This window comes from Magnolia sinica, chromosome 13, assembly GCF_029962835.1.
Source record: "Magnolia sinica isolate HGM2019 chromosome 13, MsV1, whole genome shotgun sequence".
In the NCBI taxonomy this organism is placed as follows: domain Eukaryota; kingdom Viridiplantae; phylum Streptophyta; class Magnoliopsida; order Magnoliales; family Magnoliaceae; genus Magnolia; species Magnolia sinica.
Genome location: NC_080585.1, coordinates 13559346 through 13581970, shown reverse-complemented (window position 1 = coordinate 13581970; position 22625 = coordinate 13559346). Strand labels below are relative to the sequence as shown.

General features: G+C 40.0%; 1 protein-coding gene across 1 annotated transcript; it reads left to right on the top strand.

Moving 5' to 3' along the window:
- Positions 1-2938: 2938 nt before the first annotated feature.
- On the top strand, positions 2939-21295 carry LOC131222889 (probable histone acetyltransferase type B catalytic subunit). Its single transcript, XM_058218131.1, has 10 exons — positions 2939-3130; positions 3472-3513; positions 10950-11059; positions 15658-15726; positions 16503-16541; positions 16616-16692; positions 16858-16924; positions 18117-18204; positions 18305-18465; positions 20269-21295. The coding sequence occupies exons 1-10, from the start codon at positions 3055-3057 to the stop codon at positions 20917-20919; spliced, it is 1380 nt and encodes a 459-aa protein (XP_058074114.1). The 5' UTR covers positions 2939-3054; the 3' UTR covers positions 20920-21295.
- The last annotated feature ends 1330 nt before the right edge of the window (positions 21296-22625 follow it).

The following is a 22625-nucleotide window of genomic DNA, read 5'->3' as shown; positions in this document are numbered from 1 at the left end:
ATTCATTTTTCCATGTCTTTTCAGTGCTCGATCCCTAAAGCTAAGCAAAGCTAAATCTCAAGAAGACCCCGCCGTAGAAAAACAATAGTGATTGAGTGTTGACCATTAGAAACCTCTTAGGGCCTATTGCAATGTTTATTAATTTGACATCCAACTTATTGATGAGGTCATACAAACGTGGACATAGGGAAAAAATAAATATCAAATTAATTCAAAACTTCCGTGGCTGATAAGAAATTTAACTGGTGAGCTTTCATTCAATATTATTTCCTGTGATGTAGTCCACTTGAGATTTGGATCTAACTCATGTTTAGGCTCATGCCATAGAATAATCTATAAAATTGGATAGACGAAGTAGATGAACCACATACATCATGGTGGCTACTGGCAAACATAGCCAAACCACATCCCTATGACCTTGTGAGAGATGATCCATCATGAGGTTCCACGGAGCCATATACAGTGATATATGTATTTTATATACACTGTCCAGCCATTTTTCACATGTCACTATTAGGCATGAACTCAAAAGGAGGCAAATTAAATGCTAAGGGGACAACACCTCGGGAAGTAGCTGTGGTGGTGACAATGAAACCTAATGCATTGTTCATAAGATCACATGAATTTGATGAAGGGAAAACATAGATATTAGTTAGCTCGATTCAAAACTTTCATGGCCTTTAAGAAGTTTCAATGTTACTATGTTCTTCAATTCCCATGCTTCCTGTGGGTTAGTCTAGTTGAGCCTTCAACCAACTTATGTTTTGGGTTCATACCTTAAAAAACAAAGATAAGCTTGATCCAAAACTTTTATGGCCCTCAAAAAGTTTTTAATGGTCGACGCTTATTCAAAATTGTTTCTTGTAATGTGGTCCACTTGAGATTGGTATATACCTCATTTTTGGTCTCATATGATAAAATAATGTGGAAAAATAGATAGACACCATGGATGAAAACACATACATCATGGTGGGGCCCACGGAGCACCAGCTACCAGTCCTTGACAGGTGGCAGGGGCAAGGTGGTACATGAACTGAGTTAGCTCGGTTAGCTCGCTTGACTCAACTCGAAAAAGCTCAGTTTGAAATTGAGTTCGAGCCAAGTCGAGCTAATTTTTTGAGCTCGAAACAATTTTGAACCGAGTTCAAGCTTGCCCAAGCTTGATTCAATTCGGATTGAACCTAACTCGAAACGAACTCGGATCGAACCAGTTAGGTGACTCCGTTACTTTGATATTGATGTTGCTCCCAAAGTGTTTGATGAAATGACTCAATGAAGTGTCAACTAATGGCAAGTAAGGTATGTATATGAAACAAATACTATTTTTTTTCTTGATTTTGATGTTGCGTATAAGGCATTTGATGAAATATCTATGAAATTGTTATCATTTTACATACAATGAGAATTTGAAAGTGTAATCCATATATTTGTGAAAATGCTACACGGGTAAACTCGGCTCAATCTTGGCTCAAGCTTAGCTCGAACTCGACTTAAATTGGCCCAAGCTGTTGATAGAACCAAGCTGAGCTCGCCAGTCAAGCTCAAGAACTGAGGTGAGCCGGGCTTAAGCTGGGGTCAACTAGTTGCCAAGCCAAATCAAGTTGTGCCAAGTTCCTCTCGCGGTTCACCTGGTGTACACCTCTAGTTTTCGAAGGGGGAGTAGCCAGTCCGTTTCCCCACGGAGCCCCTGCTAGGATTGTCTGTTTGGGCAGTACCCAATCCCCGTCTATACGCAGGAATCTAGCGCGGATTGGTTACGAATAAATATTTGCTCTAGTAGATAATACTTTTTCATTTGATTTCATAATAATAGTGGAAAACAAAAAACAATTGGCAGTCCATGCGGTGATAAACGGTATTAAAAAATAAAGCGACAGGATTATATCATGGCTTTTATTTTTAAAACGCAAGCCATCTGTTTTAACACCACAATATGAGTGGACCTGACCCATGCATCACACTGCCACATGTCTCATGGAGAGATTGCTATTCCACATTGCGGACCTTCCAGCGCTACCCTCACAATAAAATCAAGCCAGCCTTCTCATACAGTGGCCCACACACTCACACCAAATTTCAATTCTTGATCAGTTTCCTCGACCGTCCATTTTATGTTGTACAATGTGCAGATTGACCTGATCTTTGGGTAAATTGATCTGTATGGTTTATATACGAGCGGCCTGGATCTCACACACTTCCACCATGTTGATGCTGTGATAGCTATGGATGGACCCGGAATCAGCCCTAGTCAACTGCAGTCTTACATTCAGTACGGGGCTTGGCGTGGCCAGATCGGCCCCACCAACAAATCTAAGGAAGCAGATTGCGTACTGAGTAAACTCTGTGGGGCCACTATGGACGTATGCATCCTATCCAAACCGTACATCCGTTTTTACATATCATTTTAGGGCATGTGCCAAAAATCGAAGCATATCCAAGGCTCAAGTGGACCACAGTACAGGAAAGAGCGGGAATAATGATGTCTACTGTCGAAACATTCGTTCGTATGGCCCACAGAGATGTTTATTGATCATCCAACCTGTTCATAATATTACAAAGACATGGATGAGGGGAAAACATAAATATCAGCTTGATCCAAAACTTCTGTGGTCATCAAGAAGTTTTCAACGGGTAGCTTTCAATTTATACTTTTTCCCGCGATGTGGTCCACTTGAGCATCGTATATCCTTCAATTTTTGGAATATAACCTAAAATTATCTGTTAAAATGGGTGGACGGTGTGGATAAAAGATATAAATCACAGTCGACTCTACAAAGTTTATTAAGTACGCTTAACTCAGCACGCAGTCCGCTTCCCAGAGTTAAGTATCGCCGCACATGCCCCACGTGGTGCAGTGGCAATAAAGTACCATTATTTCGCATGGTATCGAAGACCATAGAAACTCTATCAGCCCTACATAAGCCGAAACCCTTCCCCCTTTTCCCCCTTTCGTATGTCATTTCCCGCCTCCCGATTTTCCCTATTTTCCCTCTTCTTTTTTCTTTCCTGCTGCGAGAAAACCCTAACCCTAGCTACGGTTTTCAGGAATTAAAAATGGTGCCGAAACAAAAGGGCAGCATCGATCTCCCTACAGAAGGTAGGAAGCGAAGGCGAGGATTCGCAGCTATCGGTAAGTTCTCGGAAAAATAGTTCAAAACCCTCCTTTTACCCTTCTTTTCTTCGATTTCAAGCTTTTTCTGTAAATTCTTCCCTAAAATATAGCATTTCATCTCTGACTAGATTTGTTTTCCAAATTTTTAGCTGTAGCATGAAAAAACCTTCGTTATTTTTCTGTTTTTAGTTCTAATTTGCCTGAAATGTCGATTTTATTTAGGTCAGGCGTTTCTGTGCTTAGGCGGGGTTTTTTTTCTTCTGTAATTCTTTTGAACTTTGTGTCCTAAACTCGAAAATTTCGTTTCTGCATTTTTCTTATATTTGTTCGCTGATGATTGCATTTTTCTTTTGGCGCAGATGTTGGAATCGAGGCGAATGAATGCATAAAGATATATCTCGGTATGGATTTATTTACACGCACCACTAGTTTTCCTATGGTAAGACAAGAAATTGTATTCCAAAATCTCACTGTCCAGTTAAGGTGGGTGGGAATCCCTATGCACACTTAAAATGGGATTTCACTAAGGTTGTCAGCAGGTGGGCCTTCGGGCACCATAGTTCGGTTCAGACCTCAGTTCCAGAGCTGGGGCCACAATGATAATATTCATGTCGGTTGCTTGTGTGTATATATATGTATGCGATGCCACTAATATACATATCAAAATTGATTTTAAGGGGCTGCGCTTGGGCTTGACAAGCTTTTATTTGGTTGGGCTCAGGTCTAAAAAAATTGGCCTGTTTCCGTTTTCATTTGGGCCTGGGCTTGGGCCTTGTATTTTTGGGCCTGGACTGTTTTGGAACTGCCTCATGCCAAGACGTTGATTGTTGATGGCCTTAACCGTTGCTTGATGGTTGGAAATGTGGGAACATAATCTTTTGTGCACTCAATGGCCTAGGCTGAAGCATGTCCACTTTCAGCCTGTGAGTCAAGGACCCAAGATGGGGTTCAACCCAGCCCTCAGGCTAAGTAGCCATACGTTGGCTGATCAATGCCCGCTCGTCAAATATTCATCATATCGATGTTAAATAAATAAGTCGAATCAAACTGGCCTACTTGTTGGGCACGTGGTAGGGCTTTCAATGAAATGGGTCTGCATTAGGCAAAATCAATATTTTGAATAGGGCCGTCTGACCAGCTCAAATGCAGGCTGGAATCAACCCCAGGTCCCGCCTGTTGAGGCGCTGACAGCCCTAGTCCTTTGGCCTATTTAAGCCATTTCCAGCTCGATAATTGTGAGGCCTAAAATTCAGGCAAGGGTCATAACTACTTTTTTGGAGGCTCAACTCAAATTCCACTGCAAAGCTGGCTGGACTCAGGCCAAGCAGAGCCAGCTGTGCACTGCTGCAACTATAATAATAAATCAACATCTCAACTTGTTTGCATGCAAATATCATGAACATAATGATGAAACTCTTTATGTTTTGCTTATGGCATGAAGTGGTTGAGAAAAGCACTGTCTAATTCTGCATTATATATATATATATATAAATTGAATTTATTAAATTGTGACAAAAAGGTATCATGGACAAGTTAAAGTGTCATCTAACACAATCGCCTAGTGGGCATGTTGAGATTGATTTATCCATGCTAGTAGTGGTTTATGTTTTGTGCCAATGTCTATAAACTTGATAATGTGTTATCATTTTTTTGTTTTTTAAAAGACAACAGTGAACTTCATAAAAGGGCTGCTGAGATAGGGTGAAAATATGTACAAAAACGCAAAAAACGAAGAAAAGGAAAATATTACATATGCCCCACCCAGCCTTTGCGCACCGCCCACTCTACAACTGAAATCCAAACATCACTAGCTGCTTATCCCACTTCATTACTTCCATTACGGAAGCATCTAGCATTCCTTTCATCCCAAATCCTCCAAAGGCCAGCAAGAAGACAAAGCCTCCAAACAGCTATGGAGCATTTGCGGTGTCAATAAGTTATTTCCACCTCATAATGTGTTATTTCCACCTCATATTTTCACCATCAGCTTAAGTCAATAAGTTAGGTTTAACTTCAATAGTGTAATTCATTAAAAAACATAGCACTAGATATAAAAGTTTGTATGTGATCAACTAGATGAGTGGTGCCATGTTAAGTGCTTCATAGAGTTCCATCAAGTCCAATAAGCTAAGTTTAGCTTCAGTTAAACAGAAATCAGGTTTAAAGGTAAGCATGTGATGAACTAGAGTAATGGGACCATGCTAAATGCCTCACAGAATTCCATGAAGCAGTCCAAAACATTTTCACAAAAGCATGGTGCTGGTGCATGGTGGTCAGGGCCATGGTATTAAAAAACAGTTGCATAACGGTAACAGTTATGCGTTACGGGTTTGTAATGGTTGTAGCAGTCATTATAGAAAATTTGTTCCATTACGGGGCTGATACAAGTTTTTTTTTTCCTTCCGAAAAAAGGGTTGTAGTAGCAACTGAGGTGGTTGTTACGACTATGGTTACCATTATTGAATACCTTGGCCAAGGCTTTTGATTGCTTAGGCTGTTATGTGGATGTACATAACTATAAGAACAGCCATGCTTTACGGGACAAAATGTTGGGCAATTAAGGAACAAAATGTTCATAAGATGAGTGTGGCTGAAATGAGGATGGTAATATGGATGAGTGACAAGATGAGGAAGGACAAAGTTAGAAGGGCACACATTCGAGGGAACTTAGGAGTAGCACCAATATGTAAAAAGATGAGGGAAGTCCTACTTGGATGGTTTGGTCATGTGTAACGGAGACTGAGAACCGCGTTGGTTAGGAGTGGGTTGGTGTAAGTTGAAGGCTCTAAAAGGACAAGGGGAAGGCCCGAAAGGCCATAGGTAGAGGTAGTAAGAAAATCTTTGATGACCTATGGTCTAATTGAAGTTATGGACTTAATAGAGTGGAATGGTGGAATAGGATTCATGTAGCTGATCCCAATTAGTTGGCATAAGGCTTTTGATTATGATGTTGATGTTATGTGGATAGGTCATTGCTAAAAAAAAATCATAGTGGTTGGGCTATAGTAGCCATTTAATTACTAGTTGCGGATGGACAATTAACCCAAAGTTAAGAAATTGTCAGCAATTGTCCACATTCAACAATCAAAATCTATAACTATCAAATGGTCAAGATCGTCTAATCACTATAATTTTTGGGCTATGGCCTAACAAGGTGGAGTTTTGTGAGATCACTGATACCAATCTTCATATATGATTTTCATGTGTATGGTCAAGATTATACTTTACAGAATGCCATTGAGACATTTCATATCATGTGTCAATAAACTAATATGTTTTCTATCGACAACAAGAATTTATTGAAAAGGGGAGCGGGAAGCATTATTGATAAGGGTAGAGAAACGTGACTAAACTCTAGTGAGAAGGTGACCAATCATTAATAAGGTTGCTTACAATGAAACCCTGATTCCATGGTGGGGTCCTCAACATTCAATTTCGGAGTGGGACCTCAAAGGTGGGCTTGTAGGCTTTGAATGATCTCTCTAAATTAACCAGTTGGTATTCATTAAGCTAATATGTTAGGATTCACAAGAGTTCTTATTGCAAGCGTCGAGTAAAAATAACTTTCTCGTTCCTTGATAATAGAGAATGATGAACCATTTTGATTAGATAGGGATGAGATGAATATATCAAAATGTTGGTTTGGCTTTGTGCCAGGAAGGTCAACCGGTGAGGCTATTTCATACATAAGATAGTTGATGGAAAAATATATGGAGATGATCTCCATGTGCTCTCTAATTGACTTAGAGAAAGCATACAATAGGGACCTTAAAGAGCTAATTTAGTAGAGTATTGCGAAAGAAAGGAGTCTTAACTCTTAAGAGTACATATTGACATGATTAATGATATGCATAATGGCGTGGTAACAAAAGTGAGGATCATTAATGGAGAGAAGTGAGTTTCCAATTATTGTAGGCTTACATTGGGGGTTGGCCTTGGTCCAATGTCTTTTTACATTGTTTATGAATGAGTTGATGAGGCATTTATAGTTAGAGGTCTCTTGGTGTATGCTGTTTACATCATATATCGAAAAATTGGTATCGTATCGGCTTGATGCGATACACGATACGGGCTTGTATTGGTTGTTTCAATATTGATTGTACCGTATCAGGTGACACGGCCCGTATCAACACAAATATGCTATACTTGTATCGACCGATATGGGTATAAAAAGGGTAAAAATGGCAACCTCCCTATATCCCCCCCCCCCCCCCCCCAAAAAAAAAAAAAAAAAAAAATCTCCTCCAAATCAGTCACATACATCAACCTATAGGATTTTCGGTGCCATTAACAACTTATCAGAGGATCAAAACATCGGATTTTAGCCGATATGAAGGATCGAAACAATTTCTGGCGGTTTTGAAAAATTGGAAAAGGTTAAAAAACCATTTTTTGCTGTTGATCCTGGTTGAAATCCATATTTATGTTTATTATACCCCTAGATCTACAAAAAAAACTACCAGATTTGAAGGTCTTTTTGATCATTTTTGGGTTTTTTGGGCATTTACGCTTAATTTTGTTGTTTTTCCATCGTATATGAGTAGTTTGGTGGGTTTTTTTTTTTTTTTTTTCCAAATGTTATGTCAAGTTTTCTTCAATTTCAATTTTTGTTCATGCCTAGGGGGTGGAAGTTTCTTGGTTGATGTCTTGATGATGTAAATTGATAACACACATTTACAAGCAAGCATGTACTAGTGACTAGAATAGTGAGTAGTGATTCTTCTTGGACATATCAAACTATTAGCAATATACGATATCAATTTACGTTATATGTCAACAGTTTATATAAAAAAATTTAACACCAGAACTTATAGTAGGCAACCCGCCATGCCATCATTCTTACTAAAGAATGGTTTGATATACCATTGAATACATGGTAAAAATAAAAATAAAGATGATAGATTCGTGAATATGTCAATTGTTTTTTTGTTGTCAATATCTTTCATATTTTTTTGCTTTTTAAAAAATAAATTCTGACTGATACGGGGCGATAAGGCCTCGATTCTGATACGCGATGTCGTATCGTATTATTTTTCCGCAGTGCAGATACAACGGCCGATACCGTCATTCAGAACCATGGTTTGTATATAACATAGTTTTGATTGACGAGTTGAGGGAGGGTAATGCAAAGCTAGAACTTTGGAACAGAATCCAAAGGTTCTAAACTTAGTTGGGACATGGGACTAAAATAGAGCATATTGAATGTAATTTTAGTAATTATATGAGTGGAAATGAGGAATTAGTTGGGATTGTTGACAAAGAAGTACTCCAAAAGTACCATTTTCGATATCTTGGGTCAGTAATTCAGGACATTGGAGAGATTAAGAAGGATGTTGCTCTTAGAATTATAATTGGGTGGATGAAGCGGATATGTGCCTTTGGAGCTATATTGGATTGATGCATACCAATGGAAGTAGGGGAAGTGAAATTCTATAGGAAACTATAATACCAGCCATGCAGTATGCGACAAAGTATTGGGCAACTAAGGAACATGTTCATAGAATTAGCATAGCTGAAATGCGGATGTTGAGATGGATAAGTACAAGACAATGATAGAATAAAAAATGAATCCATTTGGGGGAATTATGAGTAGGACCATTGGGTAATAACTAATAAGATGAGGGAAAGTAGACTCAAATGGTTTGGCCATGTGCAACGGAGACCAAGCACTACATTGGTTAGGAGCGTGTTGGTGCAAGTTGAAGGATCTAAAAGGGCATGGGAAAGGGCCAAAAGGATGTGATGGAGGTAGTAAGAAAGGTCTTGATGACATAGTTTTCTTAAGGATGTGTGTTCCTTGATAAAGTGGAATAGTGGAATAAGATTTGTGTAGTTGACACGAATTAGTTGGGATAAGGCTTAGATGGTGATGCTGATGAGTTAATTGTACAGGCATGTTTGTTTTGAGAAGAAAAGTTAAAAATGTGACAATCATAATATGAGTCTAAAGATATTTAGTACAATCAATGTGTCCAAAGAATTCTGCATCGTGCTCACTCGCCCTAACTTCTAAAGCAATGAAGGGGAGGGGTTACCCCCTCTCCTCTTACTTCAGGAACTTGTTTGAGACAGGGACTTCAATGAAGGGCATCATATTTCTTAAAAAGAAAGTAACTATATTAACCCCACCATGAGAGGAATGCAAAATCCAAACACAGAGTGCTTATGATATGAGAGGAATGAATACTTCGGTGAAGTTGGTCAGAATCATCACGTCAATAAAGGGGAAATCATGTAAAGGGGCACTCAATTGACGGTACTTTGGGAAGTGGTTTCTTTTCTATTGTACCCTCCCTGCTCGCTATGTGACGTTTGACGCACAAGTCTCTCTGTGTAGTCGTAGTCATTGCAGTCAATATTCTATAAGTGGTAACTCCCCACCTAGAATGTCTCTTCCTACAGCCTCCTTTCCCATGCTAGGGAAGCTCTTAGGGAACTGGAAGTTGACAAAGGCAACTTTTGTCTCTTTTCGTGACTTCTATGGATGACGTTAGCTAAACTCCAGCAGTCGCGACCATGACGGTTTGATTGCTGCACAATCTATCGTTGCCTTTGATCTTTCGGAAGTGCCCTTGCCTTGGTATGCAATATGTATTTAAATCATAGTTGAGTATTCTTGAAGCAAATGTCCTTTTCATGGTTAGGCTGTGTTATGTCCCAACATAAGTTATGATGTCAATATCCCTAAAAAGGAAGATTGGGTCATGCTCCAACATAGAAGGAATTTCCATCTACCAAGTTATGGATCAGCTTGATGCTTAGCTCTAGTAACACAAACACATCCCAAGGTAATTTTCCAAGACAATGTTTGCCGAGTTGTAAAGAATATCCTACATGATGAATGCTCAAAAATAGAGAGGTGTTGCCCAAGTTGCAATGATTAGGCGAAAACAAATTAAGTAATTACAGCACTAGGATTATATGCTTCATTTGCATGGTGGTGGCTATGTTATCTTTCCTGTTTGTGATTGATCTTGCACATTTTCATAAACCCTACTCAACATGGTCTTTGCTCTCTTCATCTCGGCTGACTGTGAGTAGAAAGTTTAGTTGGAATTAGAAGAGGGGCTTTATCTTATTTGCAGAGAACTCAGTTGTAGTTTCACAAGTTGTTCCTCTTGTCTCGTTGGTTGGCATTTTGGTGGAGGATGAGTTTTTTGCAAGATGACAACATAGTCTTCTGCAAATTTTTATTGCATTTTCCCCTGTTCGAGCTTTTTGATTGTTTTTTCATTATTTTTCTGGCTTTGAGATTTTTGTGGCTTTCAGACATACTGGGATGGAGACGACAACTTGAAAGCCTTTTAGGATATGCTCATTTATTTCCTATACAAGTGAAATGCGTTTAATATGTTGCTTTAATTAATTTAGCTTTCCAATATTATATTCTCATATTTTAGTGCATACCTATGGTCCTCTGATATATGGTTCACCAGATATCTCAGCAAGGTTGTGGCACACAAGGAGAACTGTGAAGATAATGAATCATGCAAGATTTAAGACTATAATGGTCCAGCATAACTCAGAGCTTAAGTAATCCTATAATATTCTCCCAAATGGATCCTTTTTTCTAATTGAATTTGGCATGATGGGTCTTCTTTGCACATGAGGACTAAGAATTTGAACCTTTAACCTTGTGGCAATGATCTGATTATACGGGGTCGAATTCATGGGTTTATAACTTCATTCTTCGTGTACGTATCAAATAAACAATCACATTATTTGTACATAACAATAGTTTTTACATATTTATGTTTTTAATTTTCTTTTGAAGATGAACCGTTACACATTTATCACTTTTGTTAACTTGCGTTGTCTTTGTTGGTCCATGTTGTAGTAAATAGTGTGGATGAAGTGGATACTGCAGACAGCTTTTGTTTTGAGCCAGTTGATCTGAATCGTTTTTTTGGTGAAGATGGAAGAATATATGGCTATAAAGATTTAAAGGTGACTCCAATTCAATTAAGTTGCAGCTATCTTGTAGTCAAGAGTTCCGACATTAATTCCTTTGCTGCTTTGGATATAAAATTAGCTATTCCTTTTTGCTTTTGCTACATCTAGTCTTTCAATTTGATTCGTTATTATCTTTTGTTGCTTTCATTACGATGGTAGGTCTTTTGTCCTGCCATTTTATCCTTAATGTCCATCCCATCTTTGAATAGTAAATTAGGTTCATAACTTCATATTATATTTATTGCCAGAGCACTATAATTATTGGATCTCATTGTCTTTAGAATGTTAAATGTAGCTTTGGTTGAACTGGCAATGAAAATTTCAGGTCTAGGACATCTAATGCCATATTTCTTATTCTTATGAACTTGCATATATGAATACAATATGAAGTTGTGATTGAGAAGAGGAGGTCATTTGTGGAATGTGGTGATTGAGAGAATCGGGTGGAAGAGTTGTTTTTTCTTTTTTGGCGGAAAGAACTACTCTCGTTAAAACAACTATATCTTGCATGCTGATGGACTTCATGTCCTTATTCTACTGCCTAAGCAATGTCATTAGGAGGCTGGAAAATATCCAAAGGAATTTCTTACGGCAAGGAACAAAAAGTAGAAACACGTTCCATTTGGGGCTGTTTGGATGGGAGTAAATGGAGTAAATGGGTGGAATTGGGAGTAAATGGTATTTGAGGTGTGTTTGGATGGGAGTAAATGCATGTGAATGAAATGAAATTGGAGTAAATGTGCATTTTAATGAAATCCTCTCTACGAGAGAGGATTTGGAAGTAAATGGGGTGAAATGCCTTTTTGAGCTTCCTTGGAGAGTCACATGTGTAAACAAAGGTGCCACTATGCGCATGCCCACCACACACATGTCACACTAACGATACTCCGAAACAATCCAATTATCGGCCACATCACTACCAAAAGAATGATCCAAACCGTCAAAAGGATGACCATCTTTCTATTAAATATCGCATATGTACACTAAGTTGGGATATTAAAGTGGATTTGGGATATCATATATATTCCTGTGAATATATTGAAAAATTCAAATGCATTCCAATTCCTCCCATTTACTCTCATCCAAACAAAATATTTGCATTTCAAATGCATTTCATACTCCCATCCAAACACAACTGTGTAAGCCATTTACTCCCAATTCATTTACCTCCATTTACAAGCACCCAAACGGGTGCTTTGGTGAAATGGGAAGAGGTGTGCAAACTGAAGGAGGGTGGCTTGGGAATCAGAAGATTGAGAGCCATGAATGAAGCTTTGTCGAGGAAATGGTTATGGAGGTATGGGGAGGAGGTCAGCCTTTGGAGAAACGTCATAATAGACAAGTATGGTGTGGTAGAGGAAGGTTGGTTTCCTAGGTCGACTACGATTTATAGGGCATCCGATATGTGGAAAGTGGTGCTCGAGGTTGTTCATAGCTTTAGCAGGAAATTTGCTTCTTGTTTGAAGACGAAACTAGAATTAAATAATTTAAATTTTAGTATGATAAGTGTTGTAGGGATATGCCTTTGAAGATGAGATATCCTCACATATTCTCCTCAGCGTTAGAAGAGGAAGGCAATATTTCTTATTTTATGTTGATCGAGGACAACAAGGTGGTATGGTTCTCTCGTTTCTGAAGAAGCATGAGTGAAGATGAGATTCAAGAGCTTGCTAATCTGTTGAACCTGCTGCATCAAGTTAAGGGGGATGGCAGGCCCCAAGATAGATGGGTTTGGATCTCAGAAAGTCAAACGGCTTTTCTGTCCTTTTATTGGTCTCTCTCTGCTCAATTGCATCACTCCGATCCAAATCCTCTGTTCCACATTTGGAAGTATAAAGGTCCTCCTAGGATTCTAGCCTTTGTTTGGTTGGTTAAACAAAAGAAGGTTCTCACCATCAACAATCTAGGGAAGAGGAAGATGTTCATTATAAATGGTTGCCCTATGTGCCTTATTGGTGAGTTGGTGGATCATGTATTCTTGCATTGGCTCCTCTTCAGAAATATGGTGGCAAATACTATGCCTATTCAAGGAGGAATGGGTGATGGCGCAGTATGGGGGCACTCTTGCAGGCATGACATAGGGGGTTTAGGGTAGCAAATAAAAAAATCAGACATGGAAATTAGTGGTGATAGTAGTGGTTTGGGCAGTGTGGCTTGAATGTAAAAATTGAATTTTCAAGGACAAGGTATGCCCTGCAAATGTGGTGTTTCTAGGCCAAAAGAATGATTGCAGAATGGGCCATTGCTGCAATATTCAGCAAGAGCTCCCTGGGGAAGTTTTGTGGCTCTAAGTCTGAGTGGTTTACTATGTTGCTTTGTAGCTTCCATGGATAACGTGCCATTATATTTTGTACCTTTTTTGCTTTAGAATATATATATATATATATATATATATATATATATATATATATATATATATATTCGGAAGCCTTCAAAAGAAGAAGAAGTGCTTGCTTGCAAATAACTTGCTTTGCAATATCAATCGTCTATCTTAGATCTTGGACTCTCAAGGCTCCTCTCTAGTTAAAACATGGAAAAATGAATATTAGAAGCCTTATGGAATGGTTACCATTTTTTTTTATAGATACTATAGAATGCTCGCATAAAAGCAAGGTGTTGATCATGGCTCTTAAAAGAGGTTTGATGTAATCCAATATGGTCTTACATTGTAGACCTAATTAATCTTTTGGTCGGATTAGGGTCCAACTATCCAACAAATCTATGGACCACCTGTTGCTTCACTACCCCTTCTCTGCTCAGATTTCGAATCGGATTCTTGGTTTGTTTGGAGTTCAATGGTTGCTGCCACAGTCAGTGCCGCAAATGCTATGGGCTTGGCATGGAGTACAATTGGAGAAGGATAGGTTACCCATATGGATGCTTTTTGTATTGTTTGGCTGGTTTGCTTCCATTTGCTTTTTTCTTATAAATTATTATTCATAGCCCTTAAAAAAACAACTATCCAAGTACAATTAGAAATTGGGTCGGGCTGGGTACCCGAATGAGTGTAGTGGGAATTCAACAAGGTAAAACATATGTGCAACACATAATTGAAATGCACAAATTTGTTCTCTGAAATTAAATCTCTTCCCCCATGGCAAGATTTTTCCTAAGAAATGGGGAGAAAATATGATTTTGGAAGGATGTGTGGATCGGCGAAACTCCCCTTTGGATTATGTTTCTAAGATTGGCTCGTTTGGCAACATATATTGATATTTCAATCTTGAGGTTGTACTCTTATGCCACCACCGTTCATCTTTGTATTTAATGTCTGGATGAAGCATTAGAGCATTACACCTGTGAATATAGTTGCAAGAACCGTTAATTGATGCAGCAAAAGATACAGGACGGGAGCAGGGAAGTGTTTGTTTCCTAGTGTAGTCAAGTACAAGCAGCTAGAAAGCAGGAGTGGAAGCACAAGTCCGAAGCATGAAGTGGACGTGGCACCTAGTTAGAAGGATCACACAACTAAGCTTAGGAATGGTTGGTTTAGGCATCCAATGATGTCATCTTTGCTTCTAATGTCTAGAACTAACATTGAGCGGTTAGATGGGTATTCGGGTTGGTAAGGATTTCACCCTGGGACCAACCTATTTACTTAAATGGGCCACATGTTCTAGCTTGAGCCCTACCCACTATGCATTTAGCTTGGTGCCAAGCTGCCTCAAAATTAGGTCCGGCCAGTTGACCTATGGGCTGACCTGACCCATTGCCAACCCTAGTTCTTGACACATACCATCATACCCATGGTGGCATGAACATTATTGATTTGATGATTGAGATGATCATTGCGATGTTACTCACCTACGTTATAAATGGCAGGTTCATTGACAAGATTAGAACTGACGTGAGCCAAATCGAGTTGAGCTTGGCACATCTTGGCTCGGCTTGGCTCGGTCCTCAAGCCTAGGCCAGCTCGGCTTGGTTCGGTCAGCAGCTCGGGTCACCTCGAGCTGAGTTCAAGCTCTAGCTTTCGAGCCGAGTTCGAGCTCAAGCTTTTGAGTCGATCGTTTTCTTTCTAGTTTTTATATGGGTGGGCCCTTTTTTTATTATATATTATATATAATATAAAATATAATATATTAATTAAGTTATATATATAAATATAATATTATATAATTAAGTTATGACTCGAGCCAAACCGAGCTGAACCGAACTGAGTCAAGTTCAGGCCGAGCTTTGAGCCAAGTTGAACTCAGGCCAGCTCGAGCTCGGCTCAAAATCCTTTTGAGCTCAAAAAATCAGCTCAGCTTGGCTCAGAATCCTTTCGAGCTCAAAAAATCAGCTCGGCTCAGCCCAAACCCAACTTCAAGTTGAGCTGAGTCGAGCATGTCCGTGCCGAACCAAGCGAGTTAACCGAGCTAGCTCAGTTCATGTTCAGCTCTAGACAAGATTCAAGCCACTCCGAGTTGTCTGTTTGCATAAGTTTTAAGCTTTCATTACGAGCAGGGCATGATATTCCTGACATAAATAAATGTGAGTTTCTATAGATATTTTTCTAGATTCTAGTGCATTGCAGAGAAAATAAAAAGGAAAATTGCCTCCCCCCTTTATATTTTTTATTTTTTTACATTTCAACTCGTTTGGTGCAGATCGACATTTGGTTGAATGGCATATCATTTCATGCATATGCTGATATTTCATTCCAGAGCACATTCAATGTAAGTGTTGATTACTGGTTACCCAACATACCATCTGTAACTATTTGTATTTTTATTCTGAGTACATATTTGTTTGTGTTGGGCACTCCTTTAATAGAGTTCCATGAAACTAAGCCTTGAAATGCTGGGGAACTGAAATCAGCTAAGTCAGCCTAGTAGGAGATTAGTAGTGGTTATCTGGATGAGAAAGATGGAAGGCAGATTTCATTCTATGTTGTGAAGTGTCAAGTTCTCTTTACTGTTTGTATGTTCCATCGAGGAATGTGAATGAGACTTGCACGTGTTGGTGATGGGGTGGCCTCGCTGCATAAGCACTAACGAGGCGTTTTTGTGAGAGATGCATTCCCTGATCACTGTGAACATTTCTGTGCTGAAAAAGCAGGTCATTTCATCAGTTTGGATCACGAGTTTAAGTTGAATACGAACCATTTCCCATTTATTCCAACCATCCTCTATCTCAAAAAGTGTTGACCAGCCTGATTTTGGGCTGGAGGAGATGTTCATGGTGGTTGGTCCCCATCTGATGAAAGGCTTGGATCTCTCACATGTATGCTACATAGAGTTGTGCATGCGATGTCCCTTCACCATCTTAGCCGTGCTTGTCCCATTGGCAGGGTCTTTTCCATCTAGCCTTTCATTCTAAACTGGCTTTCTTGGTGGATTTCAGCCAACTCAATTCCATTTGGCTGCTAACTAGGTTTTTGTTAAATCTTAAAGTTTGTAGCGGTGTATCTCATTGCAACATACTCATGCTAAATATTGTTAATTGTTTTAAGGGATCGAAAGGGACCACAGATCTGGACCCTGCCCTTAAGGTATGCATTAATAACTGATTTTAAACTATCTTTAATTTCCTCTACTGCTATACTTACTCTTAATTTTCAAACAGAAAATATTCGGTGAATCCCTGGTTGAGAAAAAAGAGGAATTCCTTCAAACTTTCACCACAGACAGACATTATATTAGGTATGGTCCCTTCAATTTACTCATCGATCATTGCTTCCTCTGTCCATATGGTTCAATCGTCAAAATTTCATTTGTATTTTTGTGCATGTGCATGTCTTTATGAATGTGTTTTCTTTTATACATGCTCATATGCATTTCTTTTTTGCTTTCCTTTTATTATCTCAGTACCATTATTTCACATGGAGAGGTTGTGCATTGTGAAGCCTCCAAGGGACGTGATAACACTACACAGGTAGTCTCCAGTTTGCAGTTTCTCCTGTTCTCACCTGCATTTATAATCTCACAAATCCTGCCAATGTCACAGGAACTGATACACTATGCTTCCTGTAATATCTTGACAATATTAGTTTTATTATTGCTGCTGCTACTATAACTATTTATGAATCATATGGTCAGACACCTAGCTGAAAAAAAAAAGCATGATATTTGAAAATGGTTACGTAACAATGACTTCGGGACCTGTTAGCAATACAGGGCTATAACCCCCGTTCTGAAAAAAATGGCTCATACGAGCCTGTAATGACTGTTACGGGGCCCCTAATGGACTGGTATAACAGTCCAATACAGGGCTGATACATTTTCTTCCTTTAAAAAAAAGTTGACTGTTACAGGGACATAATGCCCATTACAGGAGCCATAATGGCTGTTATGGCCTGTATCATAACAGCCATTCAGCTGGCTGTTATGGCCACCGCTACTGTTATTGAATACCTTGGCCTTAACTGGTGCTGCACAATGAGGCCCATCTACTTGCAACTAGAAAAGCTAATTTCATGTAGGTGGCCCCGCCCCTATTTTGTTGCCAATCAAAGTACATATACTTCGTATTTTTGGTTGGACACATTCCATGTTATTCTTCATTATCTAATGTTCTACAGTCCCATTGTATGATTTATTTACTTTGTTTGCAAATACCTTTCATTTATTGGCATTTCAGGGGGTTAAAATTTATGCTATATTTATAAAGTATTTTAAAGTTTAAACTAGTCTCCACACAACCTTTCAGCAGTTTACCTTTTAACCCTTGATTAATGCATGCCTTCGGGACACAGAATATCCACAGATCCCACCAATGCTATATTGTTTGATTGTAGGCTAGTGGATTCAAGTATGGACATACCTATTGCATTAATTTCAGTACTTAAAATTTTCATGTGAACTAGATAAATCTACCTCATTGTTTATTTCTCCACTGCAAAATCATAAAAGCATCCTTTTCCAGCCCATTGTGTTCTCATGCCTGGTCCAACTCAGTCCAGAAGTCTAGGGTGCTTGGGCCCAATGTGTGGGCATTATATTATTGGGCTAGAATTGGACTGACTTTGACCGGGGCAAGCCTGGCCATTGGCACACATTTGCATCTTTTGGCAGCAATTGAAGTTCGTAAGTGCTAAACTACCATGATGGTGCTTTCTCTTCCACAGAACCTCGTCATTCGCATGGGTCTGCGCAGCATGCCTGTTGGAGAGCTCTATAGTCGTCTGGTACCTCTTGTGTTTCTTAATGTGGAAGGTAACCTTCGATGTTGTTTTGTGCTGTGATATTTTATTCTTGTGTCTACCTGCGTCAAGTTTGGGGTTTGAATTTATAATATGTGCAATGCTTTGTTCAGGTGGTAGTGCTATAGATGTAACGGATCCGAGATGGGATATTTATCTAGTTGTTGAGAGAAAAGCTGGTCAGTCAGGGACTATTGATTCTAAGTTGCTTGGTTTTGCCTCTATCTATCGCTTTTTCCACTACCCTGACAGTACGCGTTTACGAATCAGCCAGGTTTGCTCTCCTATATTGTCACAATATTAGTTATTTGTCCCATGGAGAAATGAAGCACTGAGGAAGGGTAAATGCACAATTCATCACACCATTGAACACATGGCAGGCATGTACAGGGTCTGGAATGCTTCTCCGCCCTGACCATGAACTTGCCTTGGCCCAAAAACCAGACCATTCAGATGACCCTAACCCTAATCTCTTGATTTGAGGAACAATGTCTGTGGACTGCGTTTGGGTGCTGTTCTTATGATGAAGTGGGATCGTCTGGTCAGCTCATTTTTGGGTCACAGCATGTCCTTTGTGAAGCCTGCTGGATAAGCAATCTGGCCATCTTGGTCCCTTGTAGATGCCTGCGTCTTGTTCCTGTTGGAACTCTGCAACAATTTGGGACAATTAGTGCTCCCTAAGCAAAAATGGTAAACCATGCTAGCATGCAATGTTGGTTGTGAGTAATAAAATTGCATGTGTCTGGACATAGATTAATTATATGTGAGTGATAGCTGCTAGAGCATGATTTGCGGTGTGTTCCAGCTCACCATCATCCAGATTTATGCAAAGTGGGTGTTTATATGTATGTTTTTGGGGAATGGTCATATTTGCAATGGTGTATGTTACCATCCACCACTGGCAGTGGTCCCAACATGTTACACGTACAATATCTGAGATGTTCAAAACATATACCTCCCAACCCAGAAAAAAAGGTTTTCTGGTGCAAAAATCAGGCATAAAATGAAATAATGGGCTGTTTAAGTTAGATCTGCTGACGTTCTGATTCAATGCACCTGTGTTCCACCTGATGAATGGACTGTCCCTTTGCGATTTCATGCCGGGGCTTTACTTTCCATGGCTCAGATGCTATGTACACATGACCTGTTGCCACGCTTATTGGGATGGATGGTAACTTGCAGTCCAATCAGTGTGTATGTGATCATTCCTATAATATCTTTTGACTGCTCACTAGGGATTAACTTGGATCTGGGTTGTTTTAGCTTTCACCTAATTGATGATTTTAGCTTAGCATTCATCAACAGAAATGAGGTGAATGTTGTATCTTGACATCCCGATTTTCTTGGGTGGGCGGTATGCTTCCCCTCCCAGATGAAGATTGGCTGTCAGGTTGGAGCTTTAACATCCCAGATGTTGAATTGTATGAGAAAAAATGCGGGAAAAAATCCATGATGCTCAAAATGCACAGCAGTTTACCCCTTCAGGGCCCATTTGATAGCATTCGTGTCTTATTAGAAACAGCTAAATTCAGATCCAGATTAAGGGTCCTATCAAATGAGCAACATGAGCCATAAATGACCATTTTGCCCCAAAATTTCCTCTCCCGAGCCAATCACCATGAGGGTGCAACTTGTGCAGATTGGGTTGGGTTCAGGGTCAGCCTGAGCCCAACCTGACATCAAGCTTGGCCAACCTGTGGCCCGACCCAACCCGAAGCCACATATCCTCAACCCTAACCCTCTCGAGTTGGGTTGGGTCAGGTCGGGATGAGGCGGAGTGCAATCAGGCCTTCCAACAGTGGTCCTCGTGGGTGTAACCCCCAATTCATGCCAGTCCATTATGATGACTTGAGCTTCTAAATCAGGCCAATCCACGCATCAGGTGGGCCACACACGATTACAAATCAGTCCACTATTTTATGCCTGCCATGGCAGCCAGCAGTCATTTCTTGAAAATGAAAATTGATCTCCACCTTTGCCTGAATGGTGAAATTATATACATGATTTCCAACCCTTTTAGCTCTTTTTCAGATCATGAAGCCATTAAATGATGGTTTACGTCTTGCTCTCATGGCAGATACTCGTCTTGCCTCCTTACCAGGGCCAAGGATATGGCCGTTTGCTTCTCGAGACTCTCAATTCCATGGCAATATATGAAAACGTGTATGATGTGACTGCTGAGGAGCCCTCTGATTACCTCCAACATGTCCGAGGCTGCATCGACACACTTCGCCTGCTTGCTTTCGAGCCAATCAAGCCGGCAATTACATCAGTCACTTCTCAACTGAAACAAAGCAACTTCTCAAAGAAAACTAGCAAGTTCCACTCAGACCCACCTGCAAATGTGGTTGAGGGGGTCAGGAAACTCTTCAAAATCAACAAGAAGCAGTTCCTTCGTTGTTGGGAGGTTCTTATCTATCTGAGCCTCGATACCAAGGACCGCCTGTGCATGGAGAACTTCCGGGCCTGCATCTTTGATCGAGTGAAGGCGTATGTCTTAGGGAAAGATGTTGGGAGTGCTGGGAAGAATCTGACCGATGTTCCGAATGACTATGAGCATGACATGACATTCGTCATGTTCCGATCGCGGGCTGCTGGAGGCGCTCTGGATGCTGAGGTTGATGGGAACCAAAAGGTTAAGGAAGAACAGTTGGGTCAGGTAGTCAATGAGCGGATGGAAGAGATCGTGGAGATTGCAAAAAAGGTGTCATTGCATTGTAGGTCTTAGGTAAGTGTCGTACCATATTGATCTTGAAATGTGGATTGCCGGAATCTGACATCGTTTATGTTGAATGAGCAATTGGGCTGCTGTATTTTCAACTTGTCCACCTGAAAAAAAGCAGTCCTTGAAATGTTCCTTCTATGCCATGAAGCTTCTTTTTGTATATCTTTTGCTACATCTGGATATGTAGCGAGGATAGGCTTGCACCATGTATGTTGATCCATCCTAAGCTATCATTTGGGGGTCGTTTGGATATGAGGAATTTAAAATAGCTTAGAAGAATTTGTTTCCAGGAAACAAAGCCCCTGAGAAGAGTTTATGTTTGTCACATTTGGGTACTTGGAATATAGTTGTTTGAAAACCGGAGAATGTGTTTAGGTCATTCGAAAAGAACTGCCAGGAATTACACTCTGCATAATTCACTGGAGAGGGAATTAGAAAAAAAATGACCATCAGTGCGGAATTCATTACTCGGAAATTGCAAGGTAGCTCCTCCCAAAGGAACTTCAGAATGGCCCTTTTGGTGGAAATGGACTCCAAGAGGAAATGAATTCCTAGTATTTCCAGGAGACTAAATGCAGGAAATTTCATCTACTTTTGGATTTCATTATTGTGGGTTTTCGGGACACCCAGGGGACCCGAGGATGGGTTCCTGGTAAAAGGTATTGTCTTTATTTTATTTTTATCACCTTTGTTTGTTCAGGAACTTATCATAGTGATTTTGATGCAGATTCTCTTGATCCTATAAACACACCGCGGCTCTTCTAAAAATCTAATCTAATGCGGTGATTATCCCAAAGCCGTGGGTCCCACCAGCTTTTGATGGAGTGTGAAGCATTGCTGTATTTTCTTATCATAGCCATTTACTCTGTCCACCTATCGAGGGGTTTACATCTTTGGAGATTTTGGTGCATGGACCGTCTCAGTGTGTCCATAATATTAATAGCCATGATCAGGAGGTAACTGGTGCTGCCCACGAAATGTGTGTACAGTACTGTTTTTGGTTCTTATTATGTACAGGCATAGCCCCTTGGTCAGTGGTCGAAACCATTGATACAATTTGCCCCCACTGTGGATGGTCGATGATCCATCAAATAAAAATGTCCCATAGTAGAGTCATAACCCTTCAATAGGTGGCCCAGCAGCTAGATGGTTAAGAAAGCAAGCATAGCTAGGATTAACATTCGAAGGGCCGCCAGGGGTGTTTCTGGTGCATTGACCGTCCAAACTGAGGCCGATGGCACTGTTGATTTTTACCTGACTGAACCGTGGCTCCCCCTAGTACAGCCCAAAGACTTGGATATGCCATACAAATTCACGGACTGATGATTGTGTGATATCCACTAGGATATTATCTACTGTCCACTTGTATATTCATCTGGTGGGTCTGCTATAATCGACCGTTGGAATATTTTGACTTTCATTCCTATTGTAGCCACCAATCCAAAGGTTAGGATTGTTCTATCCACGCCATTTTTTAGGCACCGTGCATCCAGTGGGACCTAGCAGTCCAATGATAAAGATCACTTACAAATGAACTTCTACTGTCTAAAATCTGTGATTGGGCAATCCATCTACCCCTGTTTGATATGCTTAGAAAAATGGATTGCCCGTTTTGCGTTTTGATTATAATATAAAAGGTTTAAGCTTCGTAGGGAAGGAGTATTATGTTGGAGCCACCTTTGGCGCAACAGCTTTCAAAAGGCACTTTC